Source organism: Passer montanus, unplaced genomic scaffold, assembly GCF_014805655.1.
Source record: "Passer montanus isolate IOZ18808 unplaced genomic scaffold, ASM1480565v1 scaffold56, whole genome shotgun sequence".
In the NCBI taxonomy this organism is placed as follows: Eukaryota; Metazoa; Chordata; class Aves; order Passeriformes; family Passeridae; genus Passer; species Passer montanus.
Window position 1 is genome coordinate 2,672,800 of NW_024370595.1, and position 20,362 is coordinate 2,693,161.

General features: G+C 41.4%; 1 protein-coding gene across 2 annotated transcripts in view; it reads left to right on the forward strand.

The window, feature by feature from the left end:
• Nucleotides 1-20,362, forward strand: part of DHRSX (dehydrogenase/reductase X-linked) — a 163,249-nt gene that overhangs the window by 111,245 nt on the left and 31,642 nt on the right. For both annotated transcript variants that reach the window (XM_039725674.1, XM_039725675.1), the window contains one exon: nt 5,319-5,526. In XM_039725674.1, coding sequence (XP_039581608.1) covers nt 5,319-5,526 — 208 coding nt within the window. The remainder of the gene's footprint in view (nt 1-5,318; nt 5,527-20,362) is intronic.

Consider the following 20,362-nt stretch of genomic DNA (forward strand, 5'->3'; position numbering starts at 1 on the left):
AATTATTGGGGAAGTTGTCAGGAAAAGTAATGAGAAAAGTCAATGGGTGGTGCAGAACATCTTGGAAGTAGGGAGCAGGAGATGAGAGCTCATGGGAACTTGTTCAATGCTGGAGCAGAGGCTCAGGCAAACTCCTGTGGAGAAGTTGTCCTGATGAGGCAGGTTGGGATGAGGCAGGAGAAACCTAATCCTCTGGAGATGGTTCTTCTCCACAACCCCAGGCTTGGTCCCTTTCATTTATCAAACCTGTTTTCACAGTGGCCAGTACCTTCCAGAAAAGGTCCATGCACAGGGCATTGTTCCAGCACTGATGCCAGACAGACTAACAGGTGCCTTTGCATCTCCCCTATGGTCAAATGCATTGGTGTGGTATCTGTGTGTCATCCAGGTGTCATTGCTGTGCCATGGGGTAAAAGTTCTTGCTTTGCTTCATTTTCCTCCCAATGCAAGAGTCTAAGGTCTCCCTGGGACACAGGGAGTAAGACAATAACATTGGAAAGTTGCACCAAGTTTCATTTGTGTTTTTGTGGTTTTCTTCTAAACTGTTAGGATCTTTAGCTTTTCAGTTCTCATACCCGTTATTCTGGCTTCTGTGTGCGGTCCTGTTGAGACTCAGAACACTTTTCTGGCATACCAGTAGGCACGTGGCCTCCGTGTAGCACTGGACTCTGGGTTAGGGATGTGGCTTAGTAGGCAGCCATGTCACAGCTTTTAGAGCAGTGCTGTCAATTCACTGCTCTTCAGCCCAGACGAGGCAGGAAGCAGCAGTGCCTGTAAGAAGCAGTCATGTGGGCACAGCTGTGCCTCCAGTAAGCACTTCTGGGGACAATTCTTACAGTAAGGCATTGCATGTTCTTGTTGCTCACTAGCCAGGAGAGACCCACAGGACAGGCAAACTCTTGGAATTCACAGCCCAGTGGAACAAGGTGGACCAAGCAATCTGGTGCAGGCAGCCTAGCCAGGGCTGCTGTTGTATGGTTCTCCTGTTCAGGTGAGAAGTGCCATGCTGTTTTACTTGGAGATACACCCAGAGGTGTTTCGTTGCATGGGTGTGCAGAGCAGAGCAGTTTTGACATTCCGTGAAGTGGGGGTGGGTCACCCTGTGTGGCTGCACTCGTGGGGTTGGAAATGCTGCCAAAGGCATCAGCTAAGACAGTGCAAAGGAGGAAAGGCTGTGTGTTTTTACTGGAAGTAACTGTCTCCTAATTTTTCCCCTTGGGAACATTTTTGGTACAGTATGTATCTCTTCCTTGTAAATAGCAAGAATTGGGTGAATGTGACTGTAAAGGTTCCCCTCCTGCTGTGAAGGTGTTATGTGTGTTTGTGGCTGACCTATTGCTTTATCTGTCCAGCCTTTGGCTGTCTGGAGATGAAGAGCTTGTGTGAGGGGGATCTGCCTCCAAACTCTCTTCTGTGAGCCTGGCTGGGAAGGCAGACATTTTGTTCTGTACGTGAAAAAGAGATTTTAAATTTTTCTTTTGTAGTGAGTTGGAGAGAACTGACTTTAAAAACCTCCAAGTAGCTCACTGTAAATAAATCCAGATGAGTGAAATACTTGTATTTTTACGGCTCTTAAAACACATTTTATAATGGAGATGGAGGACGTCTTTGCAGTGGGAGGTATGGGAGTTAGAGCAACATTTGTCATCATCTGCAGTACGAGCAGGCGTAGTGAAAATTCTCCTGTATAATTCAATAAAAATGGGGTATGTCTCGCCTATAATATTTATAACTATCATAAAATTTTTTGTTTTGCTGCATGCAGTGTCAGATCCATTTTGCTCTTTAAATTACATAAGATAGATCAGAAAAACTTTTATAGAAAATCATCATAAATTCTTGCTTACAAAGACAGCTCTCATGAAGTGTATACATTCTTTGAGTGAGAAATATGATTATTGATTGCCTAGTCATAGAATTAGAAAATAATATATTTTTTGTTATTCATTAAAGCTATTTAAAAATGTGTATAATTCAACCATATTACAATAAATGCAGGGCTGCAGCACAGTGGAATGTATTGCTATCTATAACAACAGTTGTTCAGCATAGTTTTGCAGGAAAATATTTTCCTTATTCTAATTTATTACTACCTCTGCAAAATCACACATCCATGTTCTGTTTTTGTTGTTTTTCTATCAGACTTTTGCTGGAATATTTCAGCAACAACTAATCAATTACAAAGTAGAAGCTTATGTTCAGCTTACTTATTAATTCATTTTCTTATGCCATGATGTTATCAGTGATATTTTAAAACTGAATCTTCTGGAGACAATCCAGCTAAATCAAGGGGAAAAACATACAAGAAGGTTATATCAGAACTGAGGTGTTTGGCATTAATGGTTTGTGTGCTGCCACTTCAAATTTCACATACACTCTGAAAAAAATTATAAGGCTGATTGTTGATAATTAAAACCAGAAAGATACTGAGTTATTTGGATTCCATATTAGAAGAAAAAGCATGGTCATTCTTAGTTTACAATTAAAAGATAGAGAATTTGTTAACGTTTCAAGTAGTATTGGATTAATTCAAAGAATTAAAAGTAGAACCAGCTTTCATTTTTGAGTTAACATTTGGGACCCTTAAGTAAAGCTGATGATGTTTCTGGACAAGAGAAAATCAATAGCATGCCACTTTTAGTATCTACTGAATGTTAGGTAGTTAATAATTTAAGAAAGAGAGCTTGCTGCTACACTTACAAGGTTTTCCCTTTTGTTAAGGAAGGAGACAGGTTCAGTTTCGTGTTGGGTATTCCTTTGTATGCTCACTTTAGTAAATTAAAAATGGCTTTTCCTCAAATAAGAGAAACTGCCCTCAGACTACAGGGCAAGATTTTATTTTTTTTGACAGCCTTGATATGAACTACCTGAAAGATGGGAGCCTTTAAAAAAACAGAAAAAGTCTTTCAAAGGTGTTTTGGCTTAACATTATTTGAGCAGCTCTTGAAGATAGAAAGGGAACTGTAGTAGCATCAGATGCAGGCAGAGGTGACTGTGACTGCTCAAGGACCTGACCAGAATTTCTACTCAGGGGATGCTCTTGAAGAATGAGCAAAAGAATATTGGGGAGTGTGTATCTTTGCAGTTGTGCATTGCATAAATGAAAATTTTTTCTGTCTCCTGACCCATGCTCAGATCTGGTTTTTTTGCTTCCAGGATGTACAGCACAGATGGTGGAGACTAATTGGGGTGGAGGGCAAAGCCTCTATGTGTTCTTGAAATCCTGTGTCTCTCTGGAGGTCGAGGGTGAAGTTGCAGTGGCACAGGCATCCTCGGGGCTAACGTGAGCGATGGCAGCCTCCCTGGCATTGCCTGCTGTTCACGATGCAAAGCTGTAGCAGCTGTCTAACAGATTCTGTCTAACACACAGGACATATTTCTCCATCCCTCCATCTGACTCAACCCACAGAAGCGTGTTCATGCATGGAGGGGTCCTGTATCAAGCCCTGCAGCAATCCCAGCAGATGCAGAAGCAGCATTTGGCGTGCAGATCAGCCTTGCTGCCAGGGCTCCTTTATATTGGCTGCCTTGCTTGGACTTGTATTTCACTGGTGTTGCTGTAAAGAGAACTCTGACAAATTGCTACCTTTCACCTTTTCCAAGTGTCAGAGCTCTCTGGAGGGCAGAATGGCTTCAGAGATATGCCAATAATTTCCTTGTACTAGCCCTGGTACTCAGAGATGCAGCAATGTTTCCATGTGCCCTCCAACAGCTCATGCTGAGCTCTGTCTATGCTGAAACTTGCACTGTAGCAGGCTGAGACTTAGTCTGGGAGCCTGGGGTTCATTCCATCCCCAAGCCATTCCCATCCTTCCTTTCTTCCCAGAAAACAAGAAAAAGTCACAGCTGGACTTGTCTCTCGTTTGCATCTGTCCATAACCTTCACAGCAGTTCTCAGTCCCAGCCACTGTTACAGATGTGATTATACACAGTTTACAGCAGTAAATTACATAGGGAGATGCTAATCAAAGCCTTTGTGGAGCCTCATCATGTATTTTGTGTTGTGTTTCTTTCACTGTGCACCAGTCAGAATGGCTCATGTTCAGTCTTAAGTTCTCCATTTGCAGGTATGCTGTGTTCCACCCAAACATTTTGTTTTCTCTGTGGCTTTCTTGAGTTTATTCCCCTCCCATTGCTTCTCCAGTTGCTTCATTAAACAGCAGGAAGCCACAGGTGAATCCCTATGGATGTTTGCCATACTAAAAAAAGATCCCAAAAATATCTCTTTCAGTCCAAGAGGCAGCAACAAAGCAGGACTGTCAGGTGGCAGGAACCTCCAAAACAGGGATGTAGGTGCACAGCATGTGCAATTTGAAATGGTCATTTAATGTGCCATCATCAGGTCAGGCTGACATCAGGAAATGGGATGTTAAAGGCTTTTTAGTGGGCACATGAAGTAGTATGAGGATTAAGCTGACACCCTGTCATGTCTTGTGTGCAGAGGTGGCTTTTCTGCTGTATCATTTTAATGGGTGTTAGAGAGAAGCATCCAATAAGTATTCTCCATGAGTTATGTCCATCTACATTTAAATGACAAAGATGATGTCCACTCGTAAGTAGTTAAATTTTAATAAAATAAGAAAAATTTATAGCATTCAAGTTAATGCTATAACTGAGCAGTGTAACTATCCCTCACATAGCCTCAATACATGATATAGTTTATGCATGAGCTCAGAATTCTCTGCAAGATGCTGAAATCAACATTGCATGATGGGGATGTGGATACTTATTTTAGACACTGAGTTTGAAAATTGTGGTTTGTGGAAATTTATGCAAAAATATTGCCAAAATAAGCATTGAAAACCTAATTTCAATATGCAGCTGCTTGTAAGCATGGTAATTAAGATATATTGGGTAAATTTACTACATCTGTTCTCACCCACACCAGTGAGAGAGAAGTTGCAGATTTCAGATGTAGACTCACCAGAGCTTTCAACTCCAGCCAGGATCGAGGAGAAAGCTGTCTGGGAGAGCAGGTCTGCTGTTTAGCCTGGTCTTGTCTCCACTGCTCAGAGTTTTGATGGAGGGAAAGTTGAGATCGCCCAGCTCCCACCTCTTGAAAACACTTTTCACAAATGGACTCAGAGTCCTTCAGGGACGGGGAGAGTCAATCAGCACTATGTGGATAAAGAAACCAAAGTGGGGGTTTAGTCATTTTTCTTGTCAGGAGTCAATCAGTGCCGACTTTACATGCCATCACCAGTCACTCACTGCTCTGAATGCTGTGTTTACCCTCTGCAGCAGGAGATCCGTACTCCTTCTAGCTTGCTGCTCCTCTGAAATAAATCAACAGGTTTTACCTCTACTTTTTCCTTCAGCTGGGGTGATGCTGGTCCCTGAAAGGAAGACGGAGGATGGTTTTGAGGAGCACTTCGGCTTGAACTACTTGGGACACTTCCTGTTGACTAACCTCCTCTTGGATACGCTGAAGCAATCAGGAACGCACAGTCACAACGCTAGGATCATCACTGTCTCATCAGCCACCCATTATGTAGGCAAATTGCACCTAAACGACTTACAAAGCAGGTACCGATCCCTTTTTGGTATTCACTGGTCTGTAGTAATCCTGTGCAGATTAAAATACAAGAAAATCGTTACTGACTATGAGATGAGGTTTTGTTGCCTTTTTTTTTTTGTTTTAATAAAATATATGGTGCTTCTCAAGCACTTGCTTATTATATTTAACATCTGATCAAAGCTTGCAGCCTTGAGCTAAAGGTACAAATAATTTATAAATTCTGAACAACATCTTTTATTCTGGACTTCGAAAACCTCACTTTGCTTTCTGATGCTTATTCTGCGGTGATGCTTGTGGTCCATGCGGCGCCTGGACTCGCCACCGCCTGATCAGGGAGAGACGCTCCGTAGCCGGGATGTTTTGACATGGCTTGGGTGGATGCTAATAGACCTCGTCCCCGAGAGGCTGCGTGCTCAGATGAGCTCAGACAGCCGCCTGTGGCTGCTCGCTGCCTGCCGGCGAGCAGGGATGCTGGCTGGGCTCCGGGGGCAGCTGGCCCTTCCTGCCCAGCTGCCTGGCACACAGCTGCTGTGCCGGCCCTCTGCCGCTCCTTCCCGCCCGGCAGCTCTGCCCGCCGGCCCCAGCTCCCTCTGCCTCCGCCTTGTCCTGCTCTGCTCCTGACATCCCCGTCTCATCGCCCGTGGCTTCCCGCACAGCCCTTCTCCAGCTTCCCCCACCCAGCCCCCGGCCCCAGGCTGTGTCATGCTGCCTGTCCCCGTCCGAGCCCTGCGGTCCCTGCCCTGTCACACATCAGCCTGGCCAACGCTGGACCCTGGCTCCTGTCGCTGCCACCCCCTGTGCTTCGCTAAGAGCCGCCCCAGGCTGTGGCCACCCTGGGTTTTTAATCCAGTAAAATGGGCTTAAATGCATGGATGACTTCTGACCTCCTGCTTTCGTTTAGGAAAACTGTGGATGAATGTCTGTGGGATATTTCTAATGTTAGGGAGACATCAAATGATGTGGTAAATGTCTCTGATGTTGTACAAGAACTACGTGGAATAGTTTAGTTAGCAGAGAAACAGGCAAGATAACAGATAAATTTCAAAATTTCCCCATGCTGTCATGCGTGGCAATTACGTGCTTACTAACAGGCTCAAGCAGAGCCTGCCTTCTCATGGGCTCCAGAGAGCTTCTGCCTGCCTGCGTGGAGCCAGTCTGACTTCTGTGTCATTTCCATGAAAATCTGTCTCCATCCTTTGACAGGGACTTCAGCAGATGATCAGAGGTTTCATCAAACCTGGCCCAAGGTTTCATTTCCGAACAAAGACTGAAATTACAGGGCTGGGCTGTTTCCACTGCAGACATTTTACATATGAATGCTGCATTAGGCATGTCAAACTTCTGATTACATGTTATGGCATCAGTTTTATTACAAGCCATTGTTTAAACCTCTGCAGGGTAGTCACAATTTAATCTCTTGCTTGTAAAACAACCACAGGAAATTACCCTTACTCTTCACTTGATGTGCGTAGTCATTGTTTCTGATGGCCATGTGCTGGATGGCATCATGCAAGGGGGCTAAGGGGATTAGTATTTCTTGGGCTAAAGTGCGGAATGCAGAATTAAATGTGACTGTTCTGTGTCTCTAGATAACAGTAGTTTCCTTTATTATAGCAAGGCCTTATACTGCGCCTCTAATTTAGGATCATCCCTATCTTTGATTTGTCATTATTAACTCATATTTTAAAGGAACCAGAAATGTTTTGGTTTGGAAAGCTATGGTTGAGCAAGAACATGACCAGTCTGACATAAAGAATAATAACATACCAGTGAGATTTACCTGCAGCATTTGTGTCCTTTACCTTTCAACATTATTGATGTAAGAAGGGTCATAAAGGATGACAGACTCTTGACTGATTTTGCCTGCTCATTCCCACACAGATGCTCTGAATCATTCAGAGGCAGCAGTGGTGCCTGCACATATGCACACTGGTGAAACCCAGAGCGGGCTGTAAATTCAGGTCCAAACCTTTCCTTGGTTCAGGTGTAAAAAGATGCTTTTGGTATTTCTTTTTGCAGCCTAACTGCCAACAAGCCCCCACTCAGACAAATAGTTTGACATCACCATAAACAGTGCTGCAAAAACCAGTGAGATCACTTGTGTGTTTGAGTGTGTCCCTACAGTGTGAGCAGGGGTTTAGCAGGAGGACTGCTGGGGAGTATCATAGCCAGGCATTGCCTACTCCACAGGGCCCTGGAGATGCCTTGTAATTCAGAGCAACATTCAGGAGATTTAATGGATGTGGTAAAGACACCCGTGGTGAACAGTTTCCTGGTGATGCCATATCTCATTTTTACTGCTTGTGTGAATGGGAAATCATTCTAAAATTTTTATACTCTTTTTTTTTTTTATTTCTTTATTTTGAGTGGTGCCAGTTGGCCATAATTAATTTTACAACTTGGGTGTATGTTCCCAGGTTGGCTGGTAGTCCTAACCTAGCAGGAAAGCAGCAAAAAAACATCTGGAGTCATTATTGGAGAAAGGGGGATGTACTCTGTGCTGGGGAAATTGCTGCTGGCAGCAGGCTGAATTGTTTACCCACCTCTTGTCCCATTATTCCTAGATGCTAGTTGGGCTAGTGTCCTGACTAGAGGTGAGTGACAGTACTGGAGCAGGAATTCATCCATCAGGCATGGCAGAGAAGGAAGAGCAGAAGACTTGTCTCAGCTCAAAGGAGACACTAAACTGAGGTTCAGTTCTCTGCTTTACCACAGACTTTTCTGTGGAATCCTTCTCCCAGAAGACTCTGGGTTGGAAGTCACATTTGTGGCCATTTCTCCTCATTGCTTGTACTTGGTGGTGAGAGATCTGATCTGAAACCAGACATCATCCATATCAGATGCCACAGGGCAACTGCATAACAAATAATTGTTGGAAGGCCTGTCCCATGAACAGTGTTAAATGAAGCTGTGTTAGTCCTCCATGTTTCCTCTTTAGTTTGTTTCCTGCCATTTTACCAAACTGATTTATCCCATGTTGCCCTGATTAGCTCTTTTCAGTGGGATGGTTAATTAAATTTTGTCCTTTTGCATTTTGCATTATTTTCCTTCCTTCATTGTCTCTTTCTTCATGCTTGCCTGCTTCTTCATCTGTGTCTTTTAAACTTTTTTCGTTTAAATAGCCTTTTCCCTCCCTATTTTTTTTTTTTTTTTTTTGCTTTGAGGCTGTCTTATTTCTACCCACCAATAATTTATCTCCTCCTCTCCATTTATCTTCCTCTCATCTTTTCCCCCAGCCCCTCTTCTATCTCTTCCCTATGAATGCCATTTCTCCCCCTTCCTACCCCTCCTCTTCACACACACACACACACCAGTGGAAGAGACATGGCATGGGTACATCAAGGCAGGATAGAGCTTGTTCCAAACAGGCAGGGCACAGCTTGTTTCATGTGTGTTATTGAAAATGCAAACGCACACGCACAAGAGCACTGACTGTTCTCCCAGTTCTTTTGCTGAAGGATATATATGAAGAACATCAAACGCCTTTGTGGTCTTTTAGATCCAGACCATTTTCAACAATTTCCAGCAATCACATGAGTCGACAAGGGGATCCCTAAGGCAAATCATTCCCCTTCATCCCTACTTTGAACATGACTCTTTTCAGGGAGGTGAAAGTTTAAGAGAAACACAACCTATCTGCAAGCATTTCCACAGTGGTGATTTCAGCAGTTCCATGCAGAGGGTAGTACACTGGTGTGCTCCAGCAGCACAGCTAGCATGGCCTTCTTTCCTATTCTCCCTGCCTTTAATAATACTTTCTAAATTGAGAGGACAAAAAAAGTACGGTCATGAGAGAATATGGCTGTCTGGTTTTAGCAAAAGCTTGAAGAATACTGTACCATCTAATTGGGTTGAGGTAGGATTGAGCAGTTCATGGGAGTTCATGGTGCTCTTTCAAGGCTGAGGTATAGGACACTCCTTTGAGTGCTCTACCTACCAAAGTAAGAAGGTATTTTTAGGAAAATAAAGAAAAAAAGACCGTATTCTCTTTCCCAGGCTGTGGATCACACTTGAATATGCTCCTTTCCCAGGGGTTAGCATCCTTGTGTGTTCTGTCTAGCTTTTTCTCCATGACTAACTATTCCTTTCATCATCCTCTCTTTTTGCATACCAAATGGGCCCTGTAATGCTGTGAATCACAGATCTATGAACTCCCCAGCCACAGTAACACAGCTCCTTTTCTGGTTCACATCTCTTGTATATTCAAGAACAGTTAGTCACACTTTTCTGCTCCCTTTCCTCTGCTCTCCAAATGCAGAAGGAGCTGATTTTTTTGAAACTCTCCAAGCTGAATATAATATATTAGATATAATTTCTGTATTTTCCCTGTAGCCCTAGTGTATGAATCATGTCAGAGACAATAGAAGTTATATGAAAAAAATTGCAAAATTCCCAGCTGCCACATGTGTGTCCTAGCTGGTGTAAAATAGGATAAACAGCTATGCCCTAGACCTAGGAAGATTCTGGAGAGACCAGGCAACTCCAGTTCATCTACTCTGTTAAGCAGTTCACAAAGAACTGTAACAGGAAGTGTTAGGTACTGATGGGAAAATCTGTTTAGCAAACTGTCTGGAGGTCTCCAGTTCTTGGATGAGGGATGTCCTTCATCTTATCTTCTTCCATGTATGTGAAGTTTGTTGGTTAAAAATTTTGTATTACGTTTGGGCAGAAAGCTGAGGATTTTTTTCCATCAGCATTACTAAATTTTGGAAAATATTTTCCATGAAGAGCAACTAAAAGTTAAGATGCTGAATTACTTTTGGAAAATATTTCTCCATTTTTGAAACCAAACCATTTGATTTCAGTTTTCTAAAATAATTTTAAAAATTTATTTGTAATTATCCCTATGAGTACACTGGTATTCAGATTTTGAAGTACGACAGTGAAACTGAAACTTCCAACATTTAATTTCTAAACCACCCTTTTGAAGTATCTCCATCAGTTTCAAATTACTTTTTTCTCTCTCTCTTTTTTTTTTTTTTTTTTTTTTTTTAAGCTGGACATTTGAGTAAAATGGATTGGTTTTTTACTAAGAATGGTTTGATGAGTCAACATTTTTTTACAATGAAAGGCTTCTATTTTTTAAATACCCAATTAGTTCCTTCAGTGCCTTTTCATTATTGATTTGCCACTTGAAGTTCCTTAATTCTCTCTGATTGGAAGAACTGATATTATAACATGTTAAATTCAAGCAGAAGCAAATATTTAGCTGGTGTAGCATAGTAGTAGCATAGTGCTGTTGGGTATATTTCTGTTTCTTATACAATAAAGGAAAATTTGTAAAAGGAAAGGAAAGTAGGAGAGATTTTCATGATTACCCCTTTTTTGTAAATCCAATTTAGCCAGTACAGAAGTCTTTCATAATAACTTATAAAGAGCTGTGTCACTGGACTGTTGTTCAATAAAGTGCTGGAAAAAATATAGAAATAATAATAATAAAAGATCATTAGATAGATAAATATTATCATAGGTTTTATTTAACTCATGAAATATATAGTTCTGTTTTAGTTCTGCCATTTAAGCAGCTTCTGCATGATGTCTTCTGTTGCATATTCTGGTTCTATTTGCAAGATAAATCATGTTGCCTTTACAAGACCAAATGCTGACTGCAGTACAGTGCTTTATTCATTTAGACATGTCCTTCCTGCAGCAGGCTATCAAGTTTTCCTGTATAGAGTTAGATGATAACTATTTAAATGCTTACTCCACACACGTAAGTCCTTCTTTGCCAAATGCTTTCTGTATAAATGCAAAAGGATTTGCTGCTTTGCAAAATGATCCCTTGTGTTTGCAGCGATTAGCATTAATTGCAAAAATTGACTGGCCTGGAAAATGAGTGTACTGGGGAAGGCACAGATCTCAAATTCTATAAGTTAATTTAAAAAATAAATAGGCTACTGTATCAGCAGACCAATTCATCAATTCAAAAGACAGAGTTCTAGCTCAAATGCATCAAGTGTTTTATCCATTCTTGCCTGTTCCTGCAACCAATGATAAAGAAATATTTAAGTCAGGATGCCAACTTTAGAAAGCTTTCATTTTACGTTCATCAGTGTATTTTCATTCTGCCTAATCAAAATGCTTTTAAGGTTGATTGACTTCTGGAGTACAATAACAGACTGTAACACTGATACCACAAAGGTAAATATCAGACTTACATGTATTTGGGGTTATGTAGCTACTTTGTTGTCACAATGTTAAATTCCTTTTTGTCTAAAAGAATTAATGTTCTTCACAAGGGATTGTTAATACTGGTTATTGGTTTAGTAGGACATGGTGATTCACAACTAGTTCAAAATCTCAGCATGCTGGGAAGTATGTGAGATATGGGTGCTCCTGCTGCCCAGCCTCTCCCTGCACCATGGGCTGGGTGGGAGAAGCCAGATCTGCGTGGCATTCAGGACAGTGGCAGTCACAGATGTGCTTTTTCCAGATAGTCAAGATGTCTCTGTGGTAATTTGTAAGTTAATGTATTACATTCATGTGATATGGAGGGCAAAAGGGACTTGGAGAACTGGGAGCAGAGAGAGAGCTTGTTTGTCCTTGAGAGGGGAAGGTTAGTTTAACATCTTTCTGTCAGCAAAAAGACTCATTAAAGCTGAATGAACCATAAAAGTTTGGAGTGCTGGTCCTGGGTGATTATTCCAGTGTTTTAAGATTTTTTCTCAGTTATCTTAACTACCCTCATCCTCCCTGTATCTTGTCAGTGAGTTGCTCTTTGGGCTGCCCAGCATAGCTGGGGCAGGCTGGCACACATGCCTGTAAATCCCTGGAATGATGTGTTCAGAGAAATGTTCAAAATTATCAGCTCACCTTCCAGAAACCCCCTCCAGGTTCAGCCCTGCTGTTGTTCCTGGTTCTTCATAGCCATACATTCCATGTCTTGCCACAAGCAAGGATTAAGGATTATGAGGTATTGTGCAGGATGCTGAAGGCAGATTTCTGCCTCTGTGATTTGTTAACTCTCAATCTTTTCTCTAGTCCTCATCCTAAACTTAGTTCAGTGAAGGAGAACTTGATCTGTTCAAAAGCAGACCAAGCAGTTGAAACTCACACCAGTGAAGAAAAATTTGTCTTTTGATTCAATCAAGCTCTTAATAAAAATATGTTGTGAAAACTGTGCTTTCTAGAGTAAAATGAATCTCTGTAAACATAAAATATTTTAGCCCCCAGGAGTTTTAATACTGCCAGAATGTCTGATACAGTTGTAGCTTTGTTGCTCCATTTCTTCTGCTCTCATTACATGTTGGGTGCTGTGGTAGCCCAGCCTTTCTTGCCATGGGAGGTGGAGAGGGGCTGTACACACCAAAATCTCAGCTTCCCAAGAGGGACAGAGACTAAGGAGCACTGTGGCTCACAGTAGCTTTAGGGGAAGCTCAGGAGTTTTTAACAGTAATGTTAAAGGAGTGGTGGGCATGTTCAGTGCCTGCATTGCCACCAAAAAATCAATCAACCAATCTGTCAAAGCAGCAGTTTCTTTGCCTTTTTTTTTTTTTTTTTTTTTTCAGTGGGCTGGGGCAGAGGAGCTCTGTGACTGTGTTGGTTTTTCAGGACATGAAACTTCTTGTCATTTCCTGGAAAGCTAAACCTGCCAGATTTCACTAGGTTCTGGCATGTCTGCAGGTGTAAGAGGTCTTAAGCATTCTGGTCCCAGGCCATGCCATGCCTCTTATTATGAAATGCTTGGTTTTCTATTACAGATCCCTGTTTACAGTATTCCAGGGTGACACAGTGTTGGGAAATTTGTGAAGCGAACCCCAAAACTCAGCTCTAAGGCCAAATGGTGCAGAAGGTGATTGCTGACATTGTTCTTTATAGTGCTTAAAAATAACCATTTGCAATACTGCCTGTGGACTGCTTTGTATATTACTCCTTTCTGGTAGGTTTTTGTGCTTCACTCAAGTTGGTATTTTTATGTTCCTCAGATAAGACCCTCTCTCTTCACAGACCCCTTTCATATATAAATCTTATTTAAATCCCACCTGATTTCTGACAGTGGATGAGTGATGCTGTTGATGTACAGTCTCACAAGAACAAAAGCCTTTCATGCTGTGTCTGGACTGTGAGTCATTTCGTGGATGCAGAATGCTTCCATGTTTTAATTCCTCTGGTACCTGCTGGCATTCAGCTGTATTTCTTCTTTAATCTAGGAAGGTCTTCCAACTGAGGAGAAGGCTTCTGGTGATGGCTTTTGACAAATAGCTGTCTTTTTAATGAGTTTGTTCCTTGTCTTAACTCATATACTATGAGTTAGTTACTTTTATCACTCAGATTGAAGCTGTGGTTTTCTTATTCTCACTCCATAAGAAAAGTTCTAAAAAACAGAAGTTGTTAAATGTTTCAACTAGCAGAAACTGATTTTCAAAAGTATGTTGTGCCAGACTTGCTAATTTTTTGTTATTTCTGTAAACAAAGATTGATGGCATAGCACTTTCTGCACAGTAGTTATAGATATCTCAAGGAAAAATTATTTTGCAGGCACATTTCCTCTGTAAGACAGACCAATCCTTCAGCGTGGGTAATATTTGCTCTTGCAGAACTTATTCAGCCCCTCCTTAAATCCAAGGCTGTGCAGTGGGCTGAGCCCACCTCAGTTAAACCTTAAATTATCTTTGCATATTCACCAACATAGTCTACTGTAAATCTGCCAACACAGTAGGTGTACTGTGCTGGATCTGAAATGGTAGCACCCCATTATGCTTATGCAGACCCTACAGTTCCTTTTGAGTTCCAAAATGAAAATCTCAGAACTGCAGCTCATCTGCAAAGGCCTACACCAGTTTCAAGATGCTTTTTAAGAATATCTTGGATTGTTCAAGTTATTGCTGGGGATTTTGTGGTCCTATGTGCATTTCTGGTGGAAGCAAAGAAACCATAACCCCCCCATTACGTCTTTCAACTTAAAAGCTCTATTGCAGGAGAGGTAGGAAGCTCTCCACAAGTAGGTGGAGAGGACCTCCACCCATTTATAATCCTATAGATAATCTTACAAGATGCGTGACAATCTTCAATAACTTGAGATCCAGATTACCCAAGAGATAATATAAAAAGATATATGTCCTTGTTGTTTCCCCATCCCTCCAAAGGGTCATAAAGACACAGAACATGTCTTGAAGCCGTGATCTTTTTCTTGGGCAAAGCAATGCAAACCATTGCTTCCTTTTATATATTTACTCATTCATTTGTTTAATGTAGATTTTTAATTCAATGAAGGGATACTATTATGGTCAAACACCAGTTCAACTGTTAGCACCTACTTTACACTGCATCAAATGCCCTGACTGTAGAAAAGTGGCAATTTATATAATTCTAAATAAAGACATCTATTTCCTGGAAGAATGGAGGTACAGTAATTATAACTTGAATTTGACATTGGTATTTAAAATAAACCAAAACATTTGAAATTAACACCAACTGTACACAAACAGAACAATTTGACTTCTTTAAAGGTACTGATTCTGGTGAGACTTTGAGAAGACCAGCCATTAAGTTCATGTTATATGCATTTGAGAGCTGTGCTGAGCACACAGCAACTGAGCTGCACACAGCCACTCTCAGTAGATCAGAATAGCTCTCGGCATCTCACCTCCTGCCATTAGGAGTAGGGATCAGCCAAATGAAAAATGATGCTCTGATTCCATCTGGATGACAGTAACACCCTGGATGACAAGTCCTGGCTTATTTTGCCTTTCATAAAAGATTTTAAGATAGACATTCTACATTTCTTTACTAAATGTAGTCCTCAAGAGACAATAAGTAAATTTTTGTTCCCCCTGCATTTCCTAAAGGCTATTAGAAGGGGCTAATCGCTCAATGCTATATATTTATGCAGTGAAGTGCTGAAAGCTGGGAAGCACGGCTTTAAAAAAGAAACAAAAAAACAAAACCAGCTTCCAGCTTGTGACTTCTACTGCATTGAGGGTTAAGCACAAGGCAGGAGTCACTGATCTGCTGAGATACCAGTTACTGAGACCATTACCAACATTTTACCTGTTAGATAGAGAGAGCATTTCCCAGATCTGGACTTTTACCCTTATACTCTAATTCTAGGAAGAAAAGTGTTATTTTCCTGCAGCTGAAAGATGCCAGCCAAAGCCTGGATTTGTCCAGAGCTGTGTGTGAACAACATGTGGAACTGAAGAGCTCGCTGCAGGAAGAGGAATGAAAGGCAAGATGGATTGCTCTGCCACTGGCCTATGACTGCTTAAGTAACCCCTGTGCCACAAATTAGGACATGAAGGATCTCCTTTTTACCTCCTGTAGAACCACTAATTTCATGTGTTGTTCTGGTGGCCTTCCTTTTGAACAAGTTCATCACAGGGTCATGAGGGCTCTTCAGGAGTCCCTAATGCTGCATTCCTTATTCACTCAAGGTTTATGCTTCAGCCACCTTAATTGTTATATGTATACTCTCACAATTTATTTTTAAGGTTATGCATGACATATATTGAAGAAATATACATGAAGAAGTACATGAGAAGTTTCTCAGGATCACACAAAATGCCCAGTCGTGCATGAGATGAGTGACAGTGCGACAGCCTATAGCAGTAGTTGCTAACAGGACAGCTGCTGTGCAAAACATAACTGCAGCAACATCTCAAAAGTAGATAAGTTAATACCTTAGATTTGAGCTTTGTTTTACTAATGTATATGCTTCTTTCTTTCAATTGGTAAAATACTGGTTGTCAGTGGTAATATATTTATTCTTCTTTCTCCAGCTTGGTCTTTTTGCCTTGTCTGTATTTCTGGGTGGGTTTTTTTTGTTGTTGTTGTTTTGGTTTTGGTTTTTTGTGGGTTTTTTTTGTTTCTTTATTTGGTTGGTTGGTTTTTATTGAGAGAAAATCACAATTAATGAGACTCAGAAAATGTGTTCACAGGATAAATATATGTAGTACTGCCAGAAAGCCTGCTTTCATCTAATAAACAATATTTAGAACTCAAGATTTTTCATAAGAGAAGAGAAAGAAACTGTTTATGATAACCAGTAAAGACATGTTTATTTTCCTATATATTTCTCTAGCTGCTTCAAAATAAACTGCAAAATCTATCAAAACTTGAAAAATCTTGTGCTGCATTCCCTGAAGAAAGAAAATATAAGACTGTGAAAGCTTCATGAGTGTTTAATAATAGACTTTTATAGTCTTGACTAAGCAATGGTGATGATGTATTGCAAGATTAATACATAAGTCATTAGGAAGCTTTAGTCATTTTAATACAGCAAGCCTGTGTTTTGCTTAATTCCCTGATTCATCCTAAGGCATACATTGAAATTTTGTGTGGCCTTTCATTAAAAAGCCCAGCATGTCAGCCACGTTTTGCATCACTTGTCTTTTAATGGAGCACATAGCAGCTGGGTTCTCTGCAGTTTGATCTTGGTGCACTCTGCCCTCCAGGTAAATTAACACCCTGGGAATTGGGGAGCGGTGATGGGTGAAAGGAGGATGATGTGCAAGACAATTGTGAAAGGTTCACGTCAGGAAAGATTCGGTGCAAGCACTGGCTGGGTTAAACTGATCTGTGTGCCAGTCAGGATGATCACAGGTCCATGAGCCTTTTGCTGAAGCAAGCTGTGGTGGGGTACAGGCTGCTGTCCGCGAGTCCATGATGTCTGTTAGGTGTGTGCACAGCATGAAAGGAGCCCCTGGTGAGGGTGGCAAAGCTGAGAGCAGCAAGAGAGCCCCATGCTCAGGAGGGTGAAGGAAGTGATTTATGCTGGGCAGCACAGCTTCCCCTGGGACTCAGTGGGTACCCTGACCTCACTCAATGCTCTTTACTAAACATAGGATCATTTGACTTAAGTGGGAGACCATTGTGGAAAACAAACCAACTAAAGCCAACCTGAGGAGAAACAAGTAAAACTGCCAGGAGATGTGCTAAACATGATTTCAGTTTTCAAACTGGGATAGCAGCTGAGTCCATATTTAAACACCTAATTAGCCACTGCAGGCTTCAGTTTGAAATTTGGCTTCTCATTACCTTTTGAAAATGCATTCCATAGGGAGATTGCTGCTGGAGACAGCACCATGGAGATAAGTGGAAAAATCAGCTAATCAGCTTCTGGTGGAATAAAAGAAAAAAAGAAAAAAAAAAAAAAAAAGAAGAAGAAGAAAAAAAAATCAGCAAACCTCAAGGCACTCACTCCAGAATGGAATACCTACTTATTTTAGTCTTGCAAAAATTTGAAATAATGCCTTTATTTTCTCCTCCCGAATTTTTGCAGTAGTAAGGCAAACCTGTAGTTTATATTGCAAAAAAATCTTAAGCCAGAGTAAGAACTTCTGCTAAAAAATATTTGGACACAAAATACAGAACCTGCTTTATTCTGACCCTTTATTCATCAGTATAGAATTCATAAAACATTATTTTTAAAGGAAGAAGAAGGTTTTGTGTATTGGTGCTCTCTTGGAGAGATTTCAAAGCAGCGAATTAAACTCTACCTGCCTTAATTCCTCCTGTACTTTTCATTTAGTGAGTTGTGCATTGCCCAGCAAAATGCTATGGAGGGGCATCCTCTGAGGCATGTCACTGTTTTCTCTGGTAAGAAGATGGTCCACAGCAAGCCCCACTTAAACAAGGGAGAGAGCATGACCTTCTCCAAGTTACTGATGCCATGCTGTGTTTTCCCACTGAACCTCTTCCCACTAAGTCCTTCTCTACTTTCCCCAGCTGCTGACTGTGTACAGGCTTGCTATACCTCAGCACATGCTGCCTGGCATCGCCCAAGCTGGGTGGGCAGTGTTTATTGGGATGTATCCCTGGGCATTGAACACCAGTGCCTCCTTATCTCTCTAGCTGACTGACCAGCACCCACTGGGAGCTGGCTGGTTGCCTAGTTAGGAGGCAGAGTTTCTCTGCTTAAGAGTGCCTGCCTGGCTGTAAAGCATCGATGCCCTGTGTCCTCAAAGCAGCAAAAGTCCAACTGCCACAGGCACCTCATGTGCTCTGCTCTGCTAACACAGTTTGCTGGTAAGCTGTGTTCTGCTTGGATGGTTTTCCTCTTGTATGCACTTTTATTTTGGAAAGATTTTAGAACCTTCAGAAAATGTGGAAATGCCAATAAATAATGTCAATATTATTTTACTTAGTATGCAATTATACTTTTATTCATTGTAAAAAATGTGCATACAGAGCATAAAGTGCCAAGAGAGGAAAGATTTAGATGCATAAGCTTTGAAGCCAGATAATTCCATGTGTAAGAGGAATTCATTTTATGGTTTTAAACTAAAAGAGGGGAGATTTAGATTGAACAAAAGAAAGAAATTTTTATGGCAGGTGTAGTGAGGCACAGAAATGGGTTGTCCAGAGGTAGTGTGGATGCCCCATCCATTCAAAGCCAGGTTGGATGGGACTTTGAGAAATCTTGTAAAGTGGAAAGATGTCTCTTCTTATGGTAGGTTAGAGAAATTAGGTGATCTTTAAACTTCCAGCCCAAACCCTTCTGTGATTCTACATGTGTGTGCTTAGGAGAAAAAATTGTGGTGTCAGTTCAGGTGCCTATTTTTCTGATACATAAAATCAACACTGGATCTAATGAAGTCAAACAACTAGTGTTGTTTTATTTTTTCAGTGTAGTATTTAAACAACGTGATTCTAATAAAATGGGGTCTGACAAAAAACAGTTCAACAGAAATCCTCATCAGTTCTGTGTCACGTCATTCCTCTGTCTTATGTAGTCCATTGATGTCAGATTCCTGGAAAACAAAAAACACACACACAGAAATTGGGAAGAGAGAAGTTAATCATTGCAGGGCCTCTGCCAAAAGTTTTTGCTCTGTGTATCCAATTTTATATACTTCATATCTATATTATTTTATTGAAGTCTGATTCCTGGCTGCCTTGCAGATCATTTGCATCTCTGCACTGTGATATAAAAGGCTTCCTCATTGATTGGGTAGCTTTTATATCTTCTCAGCACTCATGTTTCTCTGACATACATACATATGCAAAATACAAGGCTTTGGAAGATCCAGCCCTTGTAGTTCATGCTTCATTGCCACAAGGTAAGTCAAAACATCACTCACACAAAATGTGGGAATGGGGAGTCAGGGGGAGCATTCAGCATCCTCCTGCCTGGCATCTGAAGGTTACTGAAAGCCCAACTAGACCCAGGCAGAACAAGTCAGAGTAGTCCTTAGCTCTGCTTCCCTGCGAGCCACTTGCCAGACAAGCTCACTCTGGTTCAACTCGGAGGCTTGTCCCGTGCCCCAGCTCGCGTTCAGTGGGGGAATGGTGGCGCTGGTGGAGGAGTGCCAGGGGGAGCTGCCAGCTGGCTGCCGGAGGCGGCTTGGGATGAATGCTGCTTCCCATGGGGAGTGTGAGCTCTGCCCCGCACGGCTGTGCACAGGAGAAGCTTGTAGCAGCTGAGGATCTGGTCCTTCAAGTTAAAGTGGTTGGAATATGCATGAAGCATAAGGTGACATTTTGAGCGTCTCAGATCAGAGCATGGACGTTACTGAATTGAAAATATAACTGCAATTTCCTGACTAATACCAAGTCACTTTTATATTCATGCAGTGATTGTTCTTTACTCTTTAAATAGCCCATTTTGCCCAAAGGTGCAGGTGATATCCTTATGATAATGTAGATATCCAGCACAGTACAGCTGAGGCTGTTGGTTGCTGCAAGGGCCACCTGTGATCAGCTGTCCTTTTTAGTTCTCAATTCATATCATGGTTTTGTAGTCTGCTTGTGATTTGTTTGTACAAAAAAAAGAGACAGGAAAAAAAAAAGTAAAGAGATGCACTGGAGATTCAATGTTGTTTTCTGCTGTTGTCTTTTACTTCCTGTAGCTAAACTGTATTATTTACTGTGGTGTCTCCAAGTTTCTGAGTCCTTGCAGATAAC